Below are 25,299 nucleotides of genomic sequence, written 5' to 3'. Positions count from 1 at the left end.
TGTCGTAAAATGGATTGGTTTGGATTACAGACTACACGCAATCACTACACTGAATGTTTATTGAAAAACTCCATCCTGGAGTCCTAAAGCACCTGTTCTCTCATCATTTCCCTTCCCCTTCACTAAAACACTTAATCAGGAGAGAGGTTATTATCTGTGTCTTAAAGTAGAAGGCATGTCCTTTCACTTGTGGTCAAGAATAAACATGGTGTTCAGTTTCAGTATTATATCAGGTTGGTTTATGGTCTTTTCAAACCCAGGGGTCCTCTGAAAATATTAGCCAATTTTACAATGTATTTTTAGGGCTGTCAAAGTTTTCATATTCACTTAAAATATTAGTTAAATGTTAAACAGTAATTTTGGTAACGCTTTATTTTACAGTGTCATCGTTACATGTAATAATGTAGTAATAAATTATGCATAATGCAATTAACCCTAAACCAAACCCTCATCCTAACCCTATAGTAAGTACATGTAGTTATTATTACTTAGTACTTTAATGTATAATACTGACACCTTAAAATAGAGTGTAACCATAATTTTTAACACATTTACCAAATTTGATATTCTTACTGTTTTTTTTTTTTATTATTCTGCTTTATAAAGACTGGTCAGAAATCATGATATTGATTGTGACATTTTTTTCTTGACGTTTCAACAATAGAAATAAAGAAATATGCATCCTTGTTCTCTCACTGTCTCTATATTTTTGTGTGGAAAAGAGAAATTGAATTATTAGTTTCTCTTAACTTATAACCTATGTGGTCAATAATTATTGTACTGTATTACAGAACTTTTCCTTCACATTGTTGTCTTTATCTCCTGGGGTTTGGATGGCACTATTCTCTGCAAAGTGCCTTTGGAACAATATTTACTTTGAAAAGTACTATACAAATTGAATTGAAAATGTTTCTCTTCAGGTTCATATATTCAACTGCTCTGTCGGTGGAGGGAAGACACAGCTAGCCAAGTGTTTTCCTTTTACGTCAGTAGCCTATACAAACTAATTATTTAATGTCTTTAATATAATCTAAATGGGTCTTTATGAATGAGAAAAGCTATATATATTTATATTCTAGCAAATGAGTGAGTCATATTTAGTGGTCACCGACGAAACAAAGCTTGAAACCCCTTGATAAGCTATGACGCGCACGCGATTTAATTTTTTACAATACGGCTAATTTGGCAGCAAACAAATAATTAGCCTGCTATTCATAAACAGTACGATACATAAATAGAGGCTTGGTACACAAAATGACGCTTTTCAGGTAATGTTATTCATTTCCCTGATGAACTGTGTTAATTCTGTTGTTCCAGAATGCTGGCACAGAGGATTGCTAGAAAGCTCGTGAAATAATTAGTGTGTTTGAGCTGTGGTAGTAGTCTGAATGACATTGTGGCGTTATAGAGTTTCTGTAATTTCTTTGTCGTTGTTGTTTTTTAAGAACTGATAAAAAAATAAACCATGTAATTTTGGTTTCGGGCGCTGAGGGCGGATGTCCGCTCTTTCCACACGACGTCAAGGCGAGAGAGGAGCGCGCGCCCCCTAGCGGGACATGACGCAATTACAGAACGAGCATTGAGCTGGTCCTGATGCTGCAGGATGCCGTATTGATGCAGAATATGACCTCACTTTACGCTGCATCATGTGGCTCAGTCTCTGTGGCGCAATGGAATAGCGCGCTGGACTTCTAATCCAGAGGCTCCGGGTTCGAGTCCCGGCAGAGATGAGTCGGAAATAACGCCATCAGGGGATGATGGCTTTTTTTATTTTTTTATTATTAAATATAATGCATAAATAGGTAATGTGATGCTCATCCGTCACTTCATCGCAGAGGATGCAATGCATATTACATTTTTGTGAATGAACCTTCTTTTTTATATGCGTAGCAATAAAAGATTTTTGTTTTTATAAACATTCACAATTACAATTTTAAAAGCCTTTCTCACTATATTTCCACAGTTAGAAAGAAAATCAGCTTTACGAAGGAGAGAGATGCAACGGTTTGGTAACTCGCACTACATAGTCAGCTTTTATCCTACATTTCTAATACAGTAAAAAATGCAATTTTTCTTTTTTTAATGCATTCTTGTCCCCTTTGCCCTCTCAAATCAGTTCAGCTGTAATATACTTGTCTTTGGTCTTGCCAATAAAGTCCCTCTAACGTGAAGAGAATTATCCTGAATTGCACTGGGGAGAGAAAGAGAGAGAATGAGAGCCTGCCAGAGAGATGGAGAGAGACATCAGTGTCCTATTGATTTTCCAGCGAACTATGTGATTGGCTCTTCCTGGTCATTATGGGATAGAAATAGAGAGGAATCTCACTTGTGCACTGCCTGATCAAACTCTAAAGGAAATCCTCTTCCAGGAAACCCTCCTTCGCTCAATCACGCACTTATTTGAATTGGAAGTGTAAATGTTCACTAGGTTCTCAGTCATTCATTTATCCACTTTGAGCTCATTTTCATCCTCTCACACGAGGCAATTTCACCAGCATCAACCTGCGCTGAAAAATTCTTTCTGCAATTTTGCAATTCATATGTGATTTTGGCCCATGCTGCCTTGTTCATCTACCTCTTTTTCTTTCCTCTCCGCAGGCAATCTTAGCAGAGAGAGAGAGAGAGAGGGAGCGATGAGGGCTCATTTTAATGCAGTATTTGATTTTAGATGTTCAGCAAGTCATTAAACTGATAATTGAGACGTTCTGGTCATATTATCCCTGTCTTCCTGTCTCCCTCGCACTCACAGGCCGGTCGGAAACTAGGGTGTTGGTTTCTGCGCTTCTGGACAGTCGAACGTCGAAGAAAAAGAATTGCGCAGGTCACGGGCGAGCGCGCTCGACCGCGTGGACTGTCACAGCTCTGCGGATAATGACGTCAGCGTCTCTATAAAATGATGAAATGGACATGGGCTGTGTTTCCAAACACTAGAAACTGAAGGTACGCCGTCCGGCGCTTCACAGCCTTAAATATTGTTGTGTAAATATCTTCTCAATCCGATAGGCTGAACTATTTCGTTGTGGAATGATGTAACCGGGCGCTTTCTGGGAATACCGGAATGCTCGCAGTACAGTCTCCTGACCAGTAGATGTAACTACTGTCTCATGCGTATCAGTGATGAAGACAGTGTTGACAAGCTGGGATGATAACACTTCAAACATACTGTATCTTTTATTTACCGCATAAAGAGATTAATTTTCCACTGTCTAATCTGTGTCATGCTTTATTCACTCCGTGAAATGAATAAAAGCCGACAGACTGTGGGCTTGTGACATTAAACACACAAGTAGCTATGTAGTTATTTGGGCCGGAAGTGTCCCGCCCCGAGGCTCCGGTTGGCTGCTCGAGCCACCGCCACGGTGACCGAGTCGCTGCTCTCTCGGGGTATCTGCCTCTCGTGCAGTCGTCCATGTTTAACCCCGTGCGTCCCCCACACCGCACAGCGAGTAATCCGCGTGCAGAACTAATCCTTAAATCCTCTCGCGAGCGAGTCGCAACGCCCTCCCCTCCTCCCATCCTCTCCTCTCGCGCGGGCCTCCCGAGCAGCCGGCGGGGTCTCCAGAGCCCGGCTCGCGCGGGGACTCTATTCACGAGACCACACCTCGCGCCGCCACCAGCCTGTATGAGGGGGAACCTCACGAAAACATCGTCGTTCTCACATTTAACCCCGAAATAAATAATAAAAAGTATAAATAAATTATGTTTTGGACATGTTTTGCCAAAAGTATGCCTATTTTTAGGACCATAAAGATTTATTGTGACACTATTTACATAGTAGCCTAGTTGTTGCAGTTGTTTTAATAATCAGTATAAATCATGTTATATTTGATTGTGGAGTTAACTATTTGAAACATTCATTCATTCATTCATTCATTCATTCTTTTCTACTTGATTATAGGTTTAATAACAATTCAGTGTGCTTTCTGGGGATTAGCAGCCAACATTGTGCTATTCGTTCAAATAGACTCAGTGTTTGCAGGTAAAGAAACTTATTTAATGTACTTTTTGCGTATTTAGGCTACTCAGCAGCAATTCATTTCTCATATTTTTAAATTTTGCATTTTATACTAAAGATACTAAATATAAAATTGCATTTGTGACCATTTAGATCATAACCAAATGTGCATAAATGATAGGCTAATAGGTAAATTATTATTAATTAAATATTTTATATTGTTCTTTATTGTTTTAGTGTAATGTTCAGTCAAAAAAAAAATATGACAATTTATTTAAATTTTCGGACATAAATAATGTTATCAACAACAGCAATAATTAATAATAATAATAATCTATCAGGCAGTATGGTCTAGCCCTGCTATCCAAATGGTACGGCCAAATCGTATTAAAATACCCACCCCTCCCCCTCCACCCCCCGCGCCTCCCTCCCTCTCTCTCCCTCCCTTTCTCGGTGCTTTCAGACAGACTGTTTTGCTGCAGTGAACGGTAGCCGTGGAGAGAGGAAAAAGGCAAGAAAAACAAGAAGACAGCGGAGGGCGGAACGAGAACCAAGACAGACAGATCCATTGGGACCTTAGCGTGAGCGCCAGCAGGCATAGACGGGTCCAACACTCCAGAACCAACGGGCATCACGAGGAGCGCTTATATCGGTGCGTATTGTAATCTGCCCTCCTTTCGAGCTCACAGACACGCAGGGGTATTATTGTCGTTGGCGTCCTGGCTGGCGCTTATACAGATAGGGGGGGAGACACCTGTCAGGTTTGTAAATAGGGGCACGCTCGTGCTCTGGAATGCGCCTGCATCCGCGCGCGCCTCTCCTGACAGGCGCACCGAGCAGAAAATCGTTCAACGAGCTCGGAGGTGTTAAACTATGAGCGAAGGGAATGGGTCTGATGTTAAAGCGTGCTTAGGCTTACTGTTAATGCGCCGATGGTTGCTTTGCCCCCTCGCGTTTCCCCTACCCTCCCAATCGCGAGCTTTACTAGCATCCCTGCCGCTCCTTCTGCATTCAGTTCGGACTGTGTGCACCTGCTACTGTTTTCCGTGGTTCGGTGGGGCGTCCCGGTTGCGCGGGTGAGAACGGGACTGGTACTCAGCGGGAGAGAGAGAGAGAGGGAGGGAGGGAAATAAAGAGCAGAAGTGCGAGAAAAGAACCGATGAGTGAGGGAGGCGGCGCGGGTGGCTCCGTTTCGGGTCGCGTGTCATAGAATTGCAGAAGGTATCATCACCTCATGCCGACAGTCGCGATGAGGCGAGGCTTCGCTGCTTGCGCTGAACATCCACAGACACACACAGTTTGACAGCCACTGTCCGTCCTCGCATCCCTCTGTAGTTGCACAACAATACAGAGCATCTCTGCGCGACCGCCCGCCCGCCCCGCAGGCAACGCACAGTTCAAAAAAGCGCACTAAGAGAGAGGAATGGGCAACCAGCGACCTGGACTATTGTGTGAGTGCGCGCGCGCGTGGTTGTGGCCAAGGGCTGCGCGCTGAATTCTCAACGGGCGACAGGTGCACCTTCCTCTCGCGCGCGCAGCAGTCAGAGAGTAGGAGAATAATGAGAGAGGTGTTAAAGGCTACCGGGAGGATTTTCGCGGGCAGCACTCTACAAATCTCAGTTCTTGTCAGGCATGCGCTCGCTTTTGTCGATTCAGAGTCGTTTTCTGGGTTACTGAGTGACGAAGGGAATGTTTTCGATCGCTGCGTCACATCACACACTGCGAGTGACACGAGACGATTAATGTAAGCACTGGGGCAGCGCGTGAGTGAAGTGTGTGTGCTCAGCATCAATGCGACCAATCGGCGCGCTCCGTCTGTTAATGAGTGTGTATGTGTGTGTCCTTTCTTCCAGTCAGCGCTTCGGTGAGCTTCTCCACTTCTCCTGGCCTCGAGAGGACTATTGAGTGTAACGTACTGGACGGATGAGCGGGATGCGCGCGCGTCAGAGTATGACATTCCCGTCATTCCAGCGGGCCGCTCTCAGGGCTCTCGCGGCCTTGACGATGCTTCTCGCGACCTCCGTTCGGAGCAGCTACGTTTTCGGTAAGAAACCCCCCTCTCTGCACTCACTCTGCTCCTCCCTCATGTTTTCAGTGTTTTCTGTTTTTACAAGGGAATCACAGAGCCGTTAATAAGCTCGTGGGGCACAGAGGAGCCTCCCCCTCCTCTCAGCTCTAACGGAATTTTCTGCTGTGTTCTGTTATTTTGGGAACAATAGCACACCTACCTTATCTCTATCTATCTATCTATATCTAATTTTCTCAGTCATTTCTCAAGCATGTGTACTTTCTTAAAAATACAGGTTCCAAAACTGGGTTTTTGCAGCAATGCCATATGAAGCATTTTTGGTTCCTCAAAGAACCTTTTAGTGATTCAGAACCATTTTTCTTAGTATGAAAAACATTTACAAAACTTAAAGAAACTTTTTCCACTATAAAGAACCTTTTGTGGTTCCATGGATGTTAAAGGTTCTTCATGGAACAATAGATGCCTTTATTTTTAAGACATACACAATGCAGGCAATTCTAATGAAGTTTATTATAAAAATCATTTTTCATTATAAACTGTTTTAATGAACTTGGAAGGATTACAGCTTGAAATGTTTGATTCAGAGGAACTGATGAGTGGAGATCATAGATGCTTTTATTTTAGTACAGATACACCACAAATCCAGGACAGATCTATCCTCAAGCACATGTGCATACATTACACAACTTATCGAGTTGGACTGAATCAGTCTTCTGGCTTGTGTAGGTGTGTGGCTATTACATTGGTACTCTATGGAGTTTAGGACTGAACAGCATCTTTACCAAACCTTTTCATTATAAAATCCTTTTTCATAATAAAGTTTACATTTTGTTCAGTAAGGAAGGCAGCTTTTGTCTGGTTCATTGTCACTGTTTCAGCAGACTGATGAGTGGATATCATAACTGCTTTTAATTTTTAGTTGAAGTATAATTGCTACTGCACAAGTGTACATTACACAATCACAATGAGTTGGACCGAATCAGTCTACAGGCTTGTGTGGGTGTATTGTTAGTCTCTAGAGTAACTCTCTGAACAAATCTTTATCAAATGTCCAACATTTTTGAGTTAAAATTTGGAAGATTATTCATGAATGATGATTGTGATTGAGTTTCCCAATTCATTATTAAGTGTGAACTGGAGATTTGTGTTGAGATGACAGATTCAGAGAGATGGTGTCATTTTTTTTTTTTTTTTTTTTTGAACACTTTCTTTCTTTCTTTCTTTCTTTCTTTCTTTTTTTCTTTTTATCGATCCTGATCTCATCCTTTATCTCTCTCACACACACAAACACTTAAACTCTGTCAGCTGTTTTTGCTGCTCACTGCATTATTCATTATTGTGCTTTTTTTGTGCTTTTGCATATCCACTAACTATGCATCCTTAATGCGAATGTGAGCGTATGTGCAGGCTTTTTGCATATGTAAGAAACTCATACTTTGGTTTATATGCAGTGGAGCGGGTTGTTTGAGATTATGTATAGGTTGTTTGATTAATGCATATACTGTATGTGTATGAGCATGTTGAATGATGTATCTAAAGAGGGAAACAGTATGTTTTGCAGGTTTCTTTGTTCCATATGGTGTGGTCTGTGACTGTAAGATTTACATTAAATTACTTGTTATGCTGGTTCACCTGCTTTCGAAAACCTTTCCTTCCCTGACATAATCAATCAGTGTTGTACAAAGTCGACCACCCACCTTCTATTTTAAATTTCTGTTCTTTTGAACTATAAAACAGCACAACCGTTTTCAACATTGATAATAAGAAATGTTTCTCGAGCAGCAAATCAGCATATTAGAATGATTTCTGAAGGATCATGTGACACTGAAGACTGGAGTAATGATGCTGAAAATTCAGCTTTGCCATCACAAGAATACATTTTAAATAGCTCTACTAAAATAGGAAACATTTGAATTGTAATAATATTTAACTATATTTCTGCTTTTACTGTATTTTTGGTAAACATTAAAAGAAAAAAACTTTTGAACGGTGTGTGTGTTCATTGTGCTTACCTGTCAGATCTTGAGAGTCAGAACAAATTAAATAATAAAATAACAAATAGAATTAAAAATTGTTTAAAATTAATTTAAAAAAATTTAAATCGGTAGCTCGTCTTTTGATATATTCATTAAAAGATAGGCAGCCAATCGCTATGAGTTGAGGGTATGAGCTTTTCAAAATTTGCAGACTATGCTGGGGTTTCTGCTGAGTTTAGTGCATAAATCATTGTTTACATATTACAGTGGCTGGGTTAATAAAAGTGTATTAAACTGACAACATACCTTTCAACATTAGTAAACAAAGCTTTTATCTTTCCAACTGTAATCGTGTGTAGGCAATACTGTATATGATTCTGGATAATTTGAGAATGATTTGTTTACGATTTTGGTTTTGTTTCAAATAGAGATCACGATTCTCCCACAATTCTGAATAGACAACTAAACAAAATAACACAGAGTTTGTTAGATGTTCTGACAAAATGTTAATTGCTGCAAATTGCTGCATTTAAAAAAATATTTAATTAATTTGAATTTTTTTTATTTCAATGAATGATTCAATGACTCACTCATAAAGACTTCACTTGTTTCATTACTGAATGAATCAGCATTTTTGAACGAATCTCTTGAATGAATGATTCGATGACAAACACATTTTTAAAGGGGACCTATAATGCCCCTTTTACAAGATGAAATATTACAAGATGAAAGTCTCTGGTGTCCCCAGAATGTGTCTGTGAAGTTTCAGCTCAAAATACCCCACAAATCATTTATTATAGCTTGACAAATTTGCCCCTATTTGAGTGTGAGCAAAAACATGCCGTTTTTGTGTGTGTCCCTTTAAATGCAAATGAGCTGCTGCTCCCGGGCGCTTTCCAGAAGAGGGTGGAGCTTTCAAACCAGAGTCGGAAACTGATGGAGAGACTCAGGAAGAAGTTACAACTTTTAGAATGCATCTGGACATTTCTGAATGGTTATTGGATAAATTTATGTAGTTGCTGTGGAGTTGATCCACTAGCATGTGCCGTCATGTTAATCTTTTGTGCAATTGACCCTCGTTGAATTGACCCTCGTTTGTGAAGCAGTCAGGCGTAAAATGACGGCATGGCAATAACACTCTACTACAACAACTCTTACTCTTCTCTAAAGCAGCCCAACATGGCCGCACCCTCTTTGTTGCGTGCACTCGAGGGGCGGATTTTTTGTGTACATTTTAGGAAGAAGCTCGTTTGTTGTAGTCCTTAAACAGAGAATTCTTTAAAAGAAAATATCTTCCTTTTCATTGAACTTTGAGTGTCGTAACGTTGCAATCGTTTTTATGCTCTAACAGCAACATTAAACACTAATAAAAGTTACAGTCACTTGTTGCCACCTACTTGTGTAACGATGTAATTGATTCAATCGTTATTTGAAGCATCAAGTTACTTTTAAATGGTGATTTATTTTAATTGCTATGGGTGCATATCTTGGCTGCTCTGTCATCAAACTCTGTCAAAGGACGTCTCAATTTAAAGGATCCTTTGAAGGCAGCATTCGTTTTGTGACCTTCATTTGGCATGTTTTGAAGGATGCATCAAGTGTATCCTTCGCGTCCTCCAATCACCTGAAATCCTTTGCACATATTACAATTCACAAAAAAGAAATGGCAGAAAATTATTAGGCACTGAGCTTGTCCAATTTCACTACATAATGCAAGATATTTGGAGATAAAGGCATTATGTTTTGTTTTGTTGTAAATGAATCACATAATTCTAAACTGTGGATAATGTAAGCCACTGGAAGACCACAGATGGTTGTCAATACCCTACTGCATTAATGGAAGGGAAGTTAGTATAAAGGTTTTTAAAATTAAATATTTTTCAAATTATAATTTGAATAGCATTAAAAACAATAATAGATACTACTTTTTTTTCGAGAATACTTTTTGTGTGCAAAAACACAATTCTTGGTATTCTTGGTATTCTCGTCGCTTCATAACATTAAAGGATTAGTTCACTTCAGAATTAAAATTTCCTGATAATTTACTCACTCCCATGTCATCCAAGATGTTTATGTCTTTATTTCTTCAGTCGAAAAGAAATTTTTTGAGGAAAACATTCCAGGATTTTTCTCCATATAGTGGACTTCAACGGCTACCAACAGGTTGAAGGTCCAAATTGCAGTTTCAGTGCAGCTTTAAAGGGCTCTACACGATCCCAGCTGAGGAACAAGGGTCTTATCTAGCGAAACGATCGGTAACTTTCTAAAAAAAAATAAAAATGTATATACTTTTAACCACAAATGCTCATCTTGCGCTGATCTGCGATGCGCCACGCATTATGTAATCACATTGGAAAGGTCTCGTGTGACGTAGGCGTACATTCGCTTTGTAAACACTTGCTTGATACTTCCGCCTACGTCACGCGTGACCTTTCCAACATGATTACGTAATGTGTGGCACATCGCAGAGACGAGCATTTGTGGTTAAAAAGTTTAGCTTTATGGTGTTTTATATTGCTGTTATTCTTAATAACTATTTCTATGTTCTCACATTTGTTAAACTATTGTAAGCTGAAAGCTACTAAAGCATTATAAAAGGAAACAAGATTATGTGTAATTGTGTATCAGGATATAAGTTTTTCAGGTCTTCACTCATAGTTTCTTGAGTAGGCTGTAAGTATGTGTGTGAAAGTGTTCAGATGTCCAGTCATGGTCTCTGATGTGTTGGCTACGTATTTGAATTTGGCTGTATGTGAGAGAGACAACTTCTCACTTTGGTCTCTGAAGTGTGTATTTGTGTGTGAGGGATATCCAGTTCATCGCTCATGGTCTCTGAAGTGTATGTGTTCATGGAGTTTTCATCTCTGATGTCTGTGCGTGTGCTTGTGTTGCTCATGTGGTCTCTGATGTGCGTGTGACTTGTAGGACAGATCACCCGTAGCCTCCGATATGTGTGCTACATCCTCTGTGACATGTCTGCGAGCAGCTCAACATGTGGTGGAAGCATCTGGATATCCTCCATAACCTGCTTGATAAATTCTGAAAGGTCATTTTAAAGAGGACGGCACAGCTCTGGGGCTCATTTCATAGGGCTTAACAACTGTGCATCACAGATTCATCAAAAGAGGCACTGCAAGGGAAAATGAGCCTTTTTGTTTGTTTGCGGCGTTACGTGGCTGCAGGCGCGGTGTGTTGAAGCATGTTGTTGTGTCCCTCCACTGACCTGAGACATATTTTGATGGTTATTCGTGTTGCTAGTGCACATTTGGGCTGAGTGATTTACGCAGTCTTACCGTGTGAAACCTCAGTGATGCTGACATATGTGCATATTTGTGAACGCATGTCAGGATTAAAGTGGTATTATGTGTGTGTGACAGTGTGTGTTGTGTTATCGAATGCCTTTAAAAGATCTAATGCTCATTATAAATGGTCCCGAACAGAATGGCTACTTAGCATAAATAATGCAGAGTAATGGATCACTAAAAAACTGATTAGTCAGACGACAGGCCACAAATTATTCGCACACTTTGCACATCTTAACCCCTGATGGCTCTTCTTTCACAACACAAGAAAACACCAGAGAGGTCTACATGTGGAGAAACTACCCATAGGACATCTTATAACTCATAATTATGGATTTTTTAAAGTGGTTTATAGAAAAAAAAAAGTTTTTAATTACTCAAAAGTGAATTTTGTCTCACTTGATTTACTCGTTTAATTTCAAAGAGAGGTAGATTGTTCTTTTTTCCTGGCTGTGGCTGTTAGTGTTCTCTTGTGTTTCCATTTGTAGAGACAAATATTATCCTACTATTGCAATGGTCCCTGTACAAGAGGGTTGTCAATACAGCTAGATGTGCCAAAGTGATTATATTCTTAAACAATATCCCATTACAATGAACACTCTGTAGCATTAAAACAAAATGCTTTTTAGAAAAACATTGTTTTTAAATGTAAAGATTTAATTGATTTTATTGATTTAAAATATTCACTAAAGTACTTTGTCTGTTCTGTTCCAAGACCTTGTAAGCAGTTTTTTTTCTACTGCCTGCTATAGGTAGCATCTCAACTGAAAAGAAACAATGCATTCTTCTCCGAGAAGGATACAAGGAATTGTGTTATAGAATTTGGCCAAAATCTGGTATCTTAGAAGACAATGAGGCATCACAGCTTTCCCATTTGTGATGTCTTAAAATATGGTCAATGTTGGCAGCTCACTTGGTTTTGGAACAGCAAAAGCCATGTTATCCAACATATGGACAGACTGCATACCTACAGACGCTCACTGACCATCTGAAGCATATTGCACACCAAAATGGCAAGACATTAAAGACATCAAGCTCCAATCTGACTGGCTTTACACAATTCCTGGGAGCCCAAGTTTTTAATTCCATTGAAAAGCAAAGCTCCCAGGCAATTACAGCAAGCATTTGTGATTCGCTTCTGATGTCCATGATGTTGAATCTTTGAAAGATATTCCAGATTTTGTTTGCCAATAAATCCTTGAGCACAATTCTATACTCCCTTTTGTTCGCAGTCAAAAGTATATCATATTTGAATTGCTTGTAAACGTTATATAAAAAAGAAGTTTTTATATCAGTTCTTGTGGCTTAAAAAGTAGGGCAACAGCAAGATCATGAGTTTGATTCCCAGGGAATGTATGCCTTGAATTCTGTGTACAGTATGTTTTTTGCTTTGGATAAAAGCATCTGCCAAATGTGCAAATGTAAATGTAAGTTCATGAGAGAAAATAACTCACATGTAATATAATAGCATGAAGACACAAATGTGTTTGATTTGAGTGTGTGATGTGTTTTTCAATAGACTAATGCACAAAAAGTATTTTCTTGTTTTCAATCATGTGGTCATTAGCATTTTTTGCCACATTCCCCCTGCTGATCGTTTAGTAAGCTGGTGTTAAAGATGAATAGATAATGAGGAGAAGAAAACAAATTGATATGTTTGGATGTGGAGGCTGATTTAACGAGCGTAATGTCAAATTAGTTGAGAGTAAGATAATATAATGTTGTTCTAGTCCTATATTTGCAAAGATTCTCAGAACAGAACCACTGAGTCCCTTTAGTCCTTTCCAATCAAAGCCGTTGTATGCGAAAACCCAAAAAAACGAATCTAGAGACGGCAGCTCTGCTCTGAGGTACGTAATGAATGTGAATTGGCTCTGCTGGCCCAGCACCAGAGTGGCTGTCCTGTTTCAGTGTAGACTTGGATAAAGATCAGTGTAATCAGTATACGGCTGTTCGACTGTACAACGTTTTTTATAGACATGCGTGAGATCAGTAGGCGTGTTGAGATTGTGTGTGGCTCTGGATGTGAAATACACCTGCAAACAGAAGGAGAGAGAGGGAAATGAAAGTCACTCTTGTCTTGGCGTCGTTTGCATGCCGGAACCCCGAGTGAGACACGCAAAGTCAGAGAAAGGACATTATTTCCTGTCTACAATCTCTAGAACCCTCCACTGACTCTTGGGAAATGTAGTTTCCCAAAGCTTCACTGGTACGAGAGCTTATCTGTAAGTTAGAAGTTGATACAATTGAGAGTCTACTCCAAAAAACTGAAGTAGCTGCTGAGGGAGTATTTTCTCTCTTTTTTGCTGGCTACATGAACCTTTTTGTGCACTCTAGAAAGTCATCTCGTGTCAAGGGTTTTGTGCAGAGCTTGTGTACAAGCAAGGGAAGCTTGACCTATTAGATTAAGGTTAAGTGTTGAGACTTCTGTGAGTTCAAAATGGTTGTATCTAAAGATGTAAGAGTGGCTATCTGATTGGATTAACTGCGCTCTGTCTTCTCATGTTTCCTGTGTAAGCTGGGATAGATACTGATCTCCAGTCATTAATCGGGACATGAGCGTTTTTCAGGAATATTCAGACATACATATTCATGAGATGATGCAACAAGCTCATGAATATTGCCTTAATTTGAATTTTAAAACAATGCAATTTTAGCTCCTAAAAGCCAGGGTTGCGCACCTTTCAAAACTGAATTAAGAATTTTTTTTTATTTTATTTTTTTTTAAAATTCCAGTTCACTTGAATTAAATTTGAAATGAGGGAGCAAACAGGATTCAGAATTGCATTTTAAATTTGAAAGTAGAATTCAAATAAATTGAACTTTGAAAGAAATTTATATACAGTTACTGTCATTTTTAACCAGAAAGCAACATTTGTAATTTTGAATGATAAATCTTAATCTTAAAACTTAAAAAATAGTCTGGAAGTGTCGATGTTTTAAAGACCTTAAGGATGGATGGATAGATAGATGTATAAAATATTTGAAATGCCACATATAGAAATTTGTATAAAGTTTATATATTTCAATATATTTCATAAATTAACTTTTGTGGAGTTGGGTGGAAGAACACTTCATTTTCCAGAATGCTTTACTTGTGTGGAATGTCTTTGAATTGAAATTCATCTTCCTGTCATTCTAATTCAAATTTTCAATTCACCTTCCTGTGGAGTGTGGCCAGTTCAGTTCATGTTCCAACTCATGGATTGAAAGGCAACCTCTTCAATTTTGTAATTGTAGCCTCCTCAAACAAAGGCTGCATCCGAAATCACATACTCTTGAGTAGGTACTTATTTTGAATAAGTAATTACTTCACAACCGCTAAAACAGTATGTTTTATATAGTATGAGTGTGTGTAGTATGAATGTATAATTGTTGATTATTCCCTTGAAATTGTAATTGTGATTATTAATTACAATTATCACAATTACATCGAATGATGTTTTGAATAGCTTTGTACCATTGTTTGAAGCAACTGCATGCCCAGTGGCGTAGCAAGTCAGCCCCGGGCCCATATGCAAAAAATGTTTTACGGGGCCCCTCGGCTTCGCGGAGTTTAATATGAATAAGATATCAAAGCATGAGTTGTATGCTCTCCAATCGCTCTTGCGGTACTTTGATGTCATCCGCCGATTGTTCTGCGCAGCGCCGATACATCTCGTACAAGCCTGATGTGTGGCGTGAGAGCGGCATGGCTTGTCGGACATACAACAGTAACTAAAGGTGGCGGGTCGGTCGGCCCATCTCGGGACCAGGCCGGCCATTGCCAACTGGGCCAAATGCTTAATATTTATTATTATTAATATTAGTATAACCATAGTGAAATCGTGCAAACAATAAAAACCCATCCTATGCACTGTTGGCCTGTAAGAACTATTTATTTATCTATATTAAAAAGAAAACTGACCGGCTCACATTAAAAAAAATGGTCCGGCCCCTCTGGCATTTGCCAGAATTGCCAAATGGCCAATGGCGGGTGCTTGTGTTTTGCATTTGTTTTGACCAATCAGCATACACTTACGTCACTGGTAGTTCCTTTTGTGCTGGGTTAGACCTTTAAGAATCTGAAGTAGTTGTGATTCACCTCACACATCGTAACATGCTCTAAACATACCTCTTAAACACACAGAATACTGTAAGTGGATATTTTTTGATGTAATCGCACCTTTGAACGATTACGAAATCATGGCATTTGTAATTGTAATCGCAATTGGAAATTCGATTAATTGTGCAGCCCTAATATTCGCCAAGCTGACATTGTCATGTGACCTACCAGCATCAGTTGCCATTCACAAATCCTCTCCCGTGGCCTCATCATGGGATAGTAAAGTGTCCATCGTATGCACACTTCAGAATCTGGCTAGAAGCAGTAGGTCATCCAGGTACATTTTGCTTACTTTTTTATGAGTACTGTGAATTCGGACATACTTCTTTTATCACATACAGTTTTTTGCCTTCTATATAGTAGGGAAGTATGTGATTTCAGATGCAGCCAAAATCATAGAAGTCATATGATTCAGTGAGAAAAGATTGTTCATGGATTGTTGCTCATTTGGATTTGAAGCCCTGGATTTGAAGTTCAATGTATAAGTCAAATTTGAAGTCGTAAACACGTGTCCTGAAGAGGGATTTGAATTGTCTTAGTACATTATATGCATGCACAGTCTGTGGATAATTCCTTATTGCTAATTTGTTATCTTCCATCTAAACTCTAAATAACTGTAGGATGATGCTGCAGAGCCCTAGATTCATCAGCATACAATATGTTTACTCTGACACGACGCTGAGATCCAAAGCTCTTAAAACAGATGCTATCTGCATTATAGGGCTGTAGGATGGGAGCTGATTTCTTGGGAATAGAGTAATGCCAAACCATGAACTGCCCTGTGGCGTACTTGTTTTGCAAACGGCAATAGCCTGTCCTCAACCACCAGTTCATTGCTTGGAAATACACACATTTGGGAGAGGGGGGAGGGGGGGGCTTCGAAATGCATTCCAAGCATTCTATAAAATGCATCACATTTCCTTTCTAACTGCTGTTGCCAAATGGAAATGATTGTTTTGGATTTACTTCAACAGACATTCACAACGACTTTGAGTTTAAATGGATTCACATTTTTTTTCAGATTTTTTCTAAGCTTAATTATTTATATAATCTGAAAATATCTAAAAGCAAATCAAGAGGCAGAGAGCAAACCGATCAAAGAGATCCCAGTGCAACGCATTTACAGTTTTCCTTTTGTGCCAAATCAATTTAAAAGTAAGTGTTGCAGTAGTACCACTATCAGCAATAACACCTAATCAAATGCCAAAAACAAGGTAGACCATATCCATGGTACTGATGACATCATAACATTCCCAGATAAACATTGCAGTGCTCAACTCAAAGCAGTTTGGCCCACTTTATGTGGGTATTTTTATCCAGCCGACATCGCCCGTGATATATTTTTCATGAATAAAAACATGGACTTGGTTCTCTCCTGCCTGCGCCGTGTCGTAATTGTGCAGCAAGCTAAAGGGACCCCGTAGCGGGCTTCAAAGGTTCTGCGGGACCGTGTTTGGGTCCACAGGAATGAGAGTTGTGTCCATTCGAACGGAGGAAAGCATTTCCAATTAGCCGGTTGGCAGTTGTATCACACTTCCTGCTTTCAGGAGTGCCCTGGGGCTGTGTTTACCACTGCAAAGCTCCCTGGGAAATGCGATCTGTTTGAAAGTGCTGGCGTGTTTGCTTCCTTACCTCAGCGTAACATGCGGCTGTGGCTTGATTGAGCGGCTTGGCTCCTCCAGATGTGGCCAATAATGATGAGAGATTAAGCAACGGGCGGTAATGCTGGCCAATCATTAATGTGGATGAGATTTAGAGGCGGGAGAGCTGTGTGTAAGTGCCAGTGGCTCACTTAACTCATAGGACAGATTTGTTGCTGGCACCTTTTCTAATGCAGTTGATACTTTCTCGTGCTCTCACGCTCTCTTTTTCTCTCGCTCTCTCACACACCCTCTGGCTATTTGTTGTACATTTCCTCTCTCTCTCTCGCTCTCTCTCTTTTTGTTGCCAGCATCTTCTGTTAAAATGTAAGTCTATGGAGCAGAAGGCCTGGGAAGAAACCGAGAGAGGGAGAGAGAGCGAGAGTGAGAGAGAGAAAGGAAGTAAGGAAGAGACTGGTGTTGAGAAGAAGCAGAAAACCCTGTCAGTTCCATAGACTGTTATCTTATGAATCATGTTTTCAGGAACTGTTTACCAGCTTCTCTGACAGTAAGATGCATCACAGGCTCTTAAGCAGAGGTCATTCTCCCCTAGGAAATGATCCACAATCATTGATAATACGATCTGTCGACAAACCACAGATGAGCTGGTAAATTTGTTTATGCTTTCTATGATCCAGTGGCCCGCTGTTCTGCTGCGATGACTATGATTAGTGAAGCTATCATTAGCAAAGGGATCTACTGAGTGTTTGCTGTTACACTCGAAAACAATCTGCCTATTCTCTGCCGCTTCCATTTTAATTTAATGAACTTTCATCACTTTAACAAACACTTCATGGTCTGCTCTTTTTAAAGTGAAATCTCATTTTTCAAAGAATAGGTGAGGATCTTGTCTCTGCTGTGTTTCCTCACTGTATGTGTAGGAAGGAATACCTGTACACAGCTGAGGTTGCGCCCCCTTTTCTCCATTACCAAGACATGCTTCTGTTTCTCTCCAATTATCTTCCATTTAGAGAAGCTATTAGAAGTTCCTTGGATGATTTCTGAGCATATATTTAGTAGATTAACCTTTGCTTATTATATGTTACCAAAACATCGTTAGTTTAGTTTCAACCAGTACTTTTTGAGGGCAGTGCTGATATTTTATCTAACATTAGGTTACTGCTACTACTACAAGTTCAGCTGGTAATATCAGTATGAAATATATTAGATATTATTATTTATGTAATAATAATAAAAATCATTCAGTAACATTCAATATAGACATAAAAAGTAATATAATGGAAATAATGGAAATAACTGATTTTTGTTAGAATATATTTTAAAGGTACACTATGTAACTTTTGGCCCTTTAGCAGTTAAAGGATTCTGTTCACTTCAGAATTAAAATTTCCTGATAATTTACTCACCCCCATGTTATCCATGATGTTCATTTCTTTCTTTCTTCAGTCGAAAAGAAATTGAGGAAAACATTCCAGGATTTTTCTTCATATAGTGGACTTCAACGACTACCAATGAGTTTAAGGTCCAAATTGCAGTTTCAGTGCAGCTTCAAAGTGCTCTACATGATCCCAGACAAGGAATAAGGGTCTTATCTAGCGAAATGATTAGTCATTTTCTAAAAAAAAAAAAAAAAAAAAAAAATTACATACTTTTTAACCACAAATGCTCATCTTGCATTAGCTCTGCAATGCGCCAAGCATTACGTAATCATTTTTGAAAAGGTCACGCGTGACGTAGGCGAAAGTACAGAGCAAGTGTCACAAAACGAACGTGCAAAGACTAAGTCAAACGCCCTCTACAAAGAAAGGTCAAACAACGATGTTGGACAATTTTGAAGATGGAGGAGGAAACCGCGGTATTTCCACCTATGTCACGAGTGACCTTTCCAATGTGATTACGTAATGTATTCCATATAGGAGTCCACTATATGGAGAAAAATCCTGGAATGTTTTACAAACATAAACATTTTGGATGTAATGGCGTGAGTACATTACCAGGATTTTAATTATGAAGTGAACTAATCCTTTAAAAAACACATGACTGTGCGGCTGTGTAGATGATTATGGTTATCCTACTGCTCATAAAACATTCACTACTAGGCTTAAGAGTAGGGGTGTAACGATACGTCATTATATCAAGATATTGCGATATAAAAATGCGACAATATGATTCGCGATATAGAGTTAGTTTTATCCAAGACTCAGCTTACTGCATTTATAAGGTGTAATTCACCCAAAAATGTAAATTCTGTCATCATATACCCTCATGTCGAAAGATCCAAAAATGGTCATAAAGACAATAATCAATCGAGAAAGAAAATAATCAATCGAGCGGTCTAATCCAAATCCAAGTCTTCTGAAGAGACACGAGGGCTTTGTATGATGAACAGATTTACAACGGCGCACATACTGTTGTAAACATTTTTGGATGAACTAACTTTTAAGTTTGGGAATAGTCATTTTTTTTCATTTAGTTATGCTTTGCGATTAGAACTGTGATTACATTGATCAAATGAAGCATGTACGCACTGGAGCGGCACTCCTCAAAGTGAAAGTTAGTATGATTATTCGAAGTGTTTTAGATGGTTTTTCTTATCATTTAACTGCATTAATTGCAGGAGATGCAAGTCATAGCGAGCACCAATAAAGTTTACGGAGTTTCAGTGACAGTACTACATTAAACTACTATATATAACGTTGAATATAATGTATTCAATGGGTGAATATTTGTGGGTCCTGATAATGCCAAATGTTTGATTTTACCAGTAAAAAGAGGGCTTACATTATTTATGTTGTCAGTGACAGAGTGCAAGAATATGTGTCCAACATATTTTCAGCTTCAGAATCATGAATATTTTTATTCTGGTGTTACATTTGCCCTGTGCATTAGGGACCAAGTTTAAGACTATTCAAGTCCACCACCCATGTCCATACCAAATTGATCATTTTAGTCAACAGTACATTTTTGTGAACTTTTTACCATATGTTAGAAGCAATAATGATAAAAAAAAAATCCTCTTCTTTATTTTGACTTAAAATAACGTGATAGTATCGTATCGTGACTTCAGTATCGATATATTTATCGAATATATCGATACTGAAGTTGATACTCAAGACATGAGTGTATAATACGTAATAGATATAACCATTTTGGATGAAGGATCTCAAGATGACTAGCTGATGATGTTACTGAAACTATACCCATTAATAGATGGTACTTCCTTGAAAATAAATTCAATGTATTATAAATGTCTTTACTGTCACTTTTGATCAATTTAATGCATCCTTGCATATTAAAAGTATATTTTACCCAAACTAGCCCAAACTTTTGAATGGTAGTGTATAAATGTATATTATATAAGTACATTTCAGTTTATATTTTTATGTTGTTTTATTATTGTTACTTTGTACAATACCTTAATATGCTTCCTAACATAATAAGTTAGGAACTTTAATTTATAAATTTTGTACATATTTATACTGAATGGAACACAAAATACATATAATTTCATCATTTTTTGGTAATGAGTTGCAAGTTGGAGTTTAATATAAAGCGCTCAGAACATCATCTTGATTAAGCTGTCACAAGCAGTTTCACCTCTTGCTCGAGGTGTACTTTTTGTCTTTTGAGTTCTTCTGGAGCAACTAAGAATTGGCAGCCAGTGTGAGATCAGTTTTGAAGATTCTGTCTTTCTGTCTCTCTGATAGTATCGGCTTCACTCAGTCTTTAACTGATTGCGTCAGCCGCTCTCAATCTATCCCAAGTCTAAATCAATGAAACGTTTCACCTAAGACCAAGGACACAGAACAAAAAAAATAGGCTACCCAAACAATGGAATAACTGCCAACCTTCAGACTCGGTAAAAACAACAATTTTCAACATAGCATTGTGTGTGTGTGTGCCCTACTTAATTGATATATTGCTTTTTGCATGTTCTGTTGCAGAGAATTACAACAATTTTGGCCACAAGGATTGATTGCACCAATCACAAACCGAGCCAAACATTTAATTATGCTTCATTCTGAGCAGAAGCAGCATTTTTGCTTTTTCACGGCCTTCTTTCCAAATTGTAAGTGGCCAGAAGGAAATAAAAGTATGTTTAATACCATTCATAGTATGAAGAACTGAAATGGTTGATTTTGTTCCTGTTTTCTTTTACATTCTGCATCAGTTCTTTCGGTTCCAACATACCCAGCCAGCTGCTCTCAGAAACTCTCTCAGACAATTCCAACAGCAAATTAACCACATCCAGAAACACTCGCTTCTGATTCCACTGATCTCCTAGCTGTAGTCAGTCACATTCCACAGCCCTTCCTGTGATCTAACAGGACGGCAGAGCTCTTACGAAGCGATGTGTGTTTGATTAAACTGTCTATAAGTGGGGAGAGGCGAGATCAGGCGGGATCAGCGTGAGTCTGTTGAACAGCAGCTATCGGCCAAAGAGAGCCACGCGTGTGTGCGTTTTTATAATGATGAATGTTGTTAACCTTTCGCCCGGTTTGGTTCGTTCTCAGTCTCACTTCTGCTAGATTGTTCAGATCCAATTATGGAACATGTAGAGTTATTTCAAGTGTGCGAGTGAAAGAGAAAAAGAGAAAGTGTGTATAAAAGAGAGAGAGTCTGTGGGTTAAAATTATCAGTGTTGTGGAGAATCAGCTGCATATACGTGTATGTGTGTGCTTCTCAGATGTCCACACGCAACGTGCTTGTGATGAAAGCAGCACATTGTAGAGTCACCCATCAGTTTGGCTGAGGATGAAAGACCCGTGTTGTTTTATTCAGCAATTTCGCTCTGAAAGCTCCGCTGTGTGGCTCATCTCAGCTGCTCAACATTGTGGTTTTATTCACCAGGTTTGTCAGCGGTGAGAAGTGCGCTGTGTTGTTTAATTCACCGTAGAGTCATAAATGCCAACTATGGCTTTTTTTGCCTTGAGATAAAATCTGCAGTCGTTGCATGATACGAGCTAGAAAATAACACGAGAACCTGTCAATGAACCTGTATGTGCGTTTGTCTGTGTTTGTGTATATACGTGTGCGTGTGAGTCTGATTCAGCCGCGTCTCTGTGGGTTGAGACAAAAGAGCGGTAATAAGCGTTTCTAATCTGAGGGGTGAATGAATGATACACAAAAAGGGACCACAGATGTACAGAATAAACAGACTGGAGAGAAAGAGAGAGGAAATAAGGCAAGCAGAGGTGGCACTAGAGCGAGCAAGGGATGGATGGAAGAGAGAAAGATTAATGAAAACCAAGAAAGTAGAAATAAGTGACAAGGAGAGGATAGACAAGAGCGATGAAGGGTTTTCACGCTGTGTCATATCATATCATACAGCATAATCACACACACACACACACACACACATACATTCACACTCTTCTCTGTACTGCTTTAAACCAATCACATGACATAAGCTTGGACGGTTCACATTACATTCCTTTAACATTTGGGCACCGTACCAACGATTACTGGAAGCACACACACAGGCACACACACACAAAATCTTTCTCGCTTTCTCTTGCCTAAGCAGGTGAGAGATCTATTTATATACTCGTTAGAATTAATTAGCAAACTCTGAATGAAGTACAACCTGTCAGTAAGTTTCTTGTCATGAAGTACTTCACATACCCAACACATGTTTCTGTAGGGCCTTTCATAGTGCGCGGCTGTCTTTATGAACTTTAACACTTCAGAGTAGGTGCTCTGTCCTCACACAATTCACGCGTCACACGCTTCACATGTATATTCGGGCATGAAATCGCTGAATTGACCGTGGTAAATGCTTGTTTGCTTGTGAATGATGCGCTAGCACTCACGGCTCAGTGAATGTTGCAAATCTCATGCAGACTATAGGATCAGTATGTCACATTCAGTCTTATTTTCCGGATATCATAATAACATACTATTTCTTTTATGTATACACAGTATGTGTGCACGGTATGCAAATTGCATGGAATATCTGACCTACTACATTTGCCAAAATATGGAGTATTCAACAGAGAACAGAATACTGTACAGGGCTCCACACTTAGAATTTTCTGGAGCATTTGTGCTCCTAATTTAAATAATTTAGGAGCACAGTCAAAAATTGAAGAGTTTTTTTTTTTTGTTTTTTTTTTCGGAGAGATGTGCTGGTTATTTTGTGGCACATTAATGTTACAAGTAGACATGAGAAAACGGATCTTATAACAGATTATGACAGAAGAAAGAAACATTATTAAGAAATATATTGTGAGTCATGACAATAAAGCTTACCTTCCAAAGTTTCAGCTCAAAATACCCCACAGATCATTTGTTATAGCTTGTCAAATTTGCCCCTATTTGGGTGTGAGCAAAAACACGCCATTTTTGTGTGTGTCCCATTAAATGCAAATGAGCTGCTGCTCCCGGCCCCCTTTCACGCTTCAGTTGCTCAACAACAACAAAGCTGGAGAATCTTACGCAGCCAAAATGATGATTGCCAGTAACGGTGTTCAACCTTACATTGTTCAAACCGGAGTCGGACACTGATGGAGAGACTCAGGAAGAAGTTACAACTTTTAGAATGCATCTGGACCTTTCTGAATGGTTAGTGGATAAATGTATGTAGTTTAGAGACCTGCACTCCTGCGGGACAAGATTTGATGGGCGCATGCAGTAAGACGCTCATGTAGTATGCGGGTTGCGGGAGAATAAAATGATTCGCGGGACTCCCACAAAATAGAAATATCTAAACATAAAAAATCTAAAAACTAATAAATTGTTATTCTTATATTGCACAAAAGCAACAAGAACAACTAATATAAAATAAAAACGATTTACAGTCGCAAGCATATGGGAGATTCTATTTATAACACGTTTGCAGTGTTGAGCAATGTAGCCAATCACTCATTTCTGAGATGCAATGGCCAATCAGAGGTGTTCATGTTAGAATCCTCTCACCGCTTAAAACCTCTGAGTTTTAATCCTATTATTATAACACACGAAGTATAGACATTATAAAAGATTCATTGTTCATATATTCATTGTGTTATAACAGAGCTTTGTAAGATCGCAATGAACTGAGATGTTTAGTCGTACTAAAGGGAGCGCTCTTTGCACGCATTCTGCCATACCAAACCATTAGTTCAGCTTCTGTTAAAACTAACTGTGGTTTGTGAATGTCGATACTTTAATAACAAATATTTTATCGGGAGCGTTTATGCTGGGATGTTGTGGCGACACAAAACTTAATATTTCAAGTAAATTTCATGGATGTACTGACAAAAATCTATATAGGCTTCTTTTATGTGGGATTTTGCGGGCGAGAGTGGAACAAAACATGAATGTTGTGGGCTGGAGCGGGACAAGATAAAAATTTTTTTTGCAGGAGCGGGCGGGTGCGGGACTGAAAAATCTGTCTTGTGTAGGACTCTAATGTAATTGCTGTGGAGTTGATTCAACTCATCGACTAGCATGTGCCGTCATGTTAATCTTTTGTGCAAATCCAGCCTTGAATTGACCCTCGTTTGTGAAGCAGTCCGGCGTAAAATGACGGCATGGTAACAACACCATACTGCAACAACTCCTTCTCTTCTCTAAAGCAGCCCAACATGGCCTCACCCCCTTGTTGCATGTTCCCGGGGGCAGGTTTATGTCACCAATCCAGTAGGAAGCTTGTTGTAGTCCCTACCAGCCATTTGTTGTAGTCGATTTCTGCGATTTCTGTAAAAGAAAATATTTCCCTTTGCAATGAAATTTGAGCGTCGTAACTTTGCAGATGTTGTTTATGCTCAAACAGCAACATTACACACTACCTAAAGTTAAAAAAGTGAAATCATAATTTAGGACCCCTTTAACAGTTATGTGTGTGAATACTCCTGCCTGTTTGGATCGCTACCTATTATTACCTATTATTAGTAAACTTTGTGTTGGAACTTTACTCATCTGTGTTTTTATTTGTCTGCCTGCGCACACGGCTTACAGATTACCGGACCACAAAGTGCTTATGCATCAAAGTTTGTGCGGTGGCTCAGGAGAGCCATGATTTTCTGAAATGCACCCGGAAACTTCTGTCGTCTTGTCATCACCAGCCCAATCGAAGACAAGACCCTGAAGTCTTTGTTCTGGATCGGGGCTAATTACCACCACCGAGTAGACCTCCCAGACACCACAGGACTTGACTGGAGGGAGGCCGTAATCATGTGTCTGGAGAGCATCCACTGCCGATCCGGAACACAGCAAGACCCAAAGCCCGATGCACCACCTTCGACCACGGAGAATTCGAGTCCACCGCAGACGGAGAGCTACCACCCGCCGTGAGGGATGAGCCAGATGAGATGAGGACAGCGCTTACTATCGCCCCGGGAGAGGAGC

At 39.3% G+C, this 25,299-nt stretch overlaps 1 protein-coding gene and 1 non-coding gene across 2 annotated transcripts in view; both read left to right on the top strand.

Moving 5' to 3' along the window:
- Nucleotides 1-1,656: 1,656 nt before the first annotated feature.
- Nucleotides 1,657-1,730, top strand: trnar-ucu (transfer RNA arginine (anticodon UCU)). The gene has a single exon. It is a non-coding gene; the product is annotated as a tRNA-Arg (tRNA).
- A 2,663-nt stretch (nucleotides 1,731-4,393) lies between these two features.
- Nucleotides 4,394-25,299, top strand: part of cadm3 (cell adhesion molecule 3) — a 76,026-nt gene continuing 55,120 nt past the window's right edge. The window contains 2 exon segments of the mRNA XM_051863473.1: nucleotides 4,394-4,607; nucleotides 5,809-5,999. Of these exon segments, the coding sequence (XP_051719433.1) occupies nucleotides 5,879-5,999 (121 nt within the window). The 5' untranslated portion in view covers nucleotides 4,394-4,607; nucleotides 5,809-5,878.

Source organism: Ctenopharyngodon idella, chromosome 2 (genome assembly GCF_019924925.1).
Source record: "Ctenopharyngodon idella isolate HZGC_01 chromosome 2, HZGC01, whole genome shotgun sequence".
Classification (NCBI taxonomy): domain Eukaryota; kingdom Metazoa; phylum Chordata; class Actinopteri; order Cypriniformes; family Xenocyprididae; genus Ctenopharyngodon; species Ctenopharyngodon idella.
The sequence above is the reverse complement of the archived record's forward strand: the minus strand, read 5'-3'. Positions and strand labels throughout refer to the sequence as shown.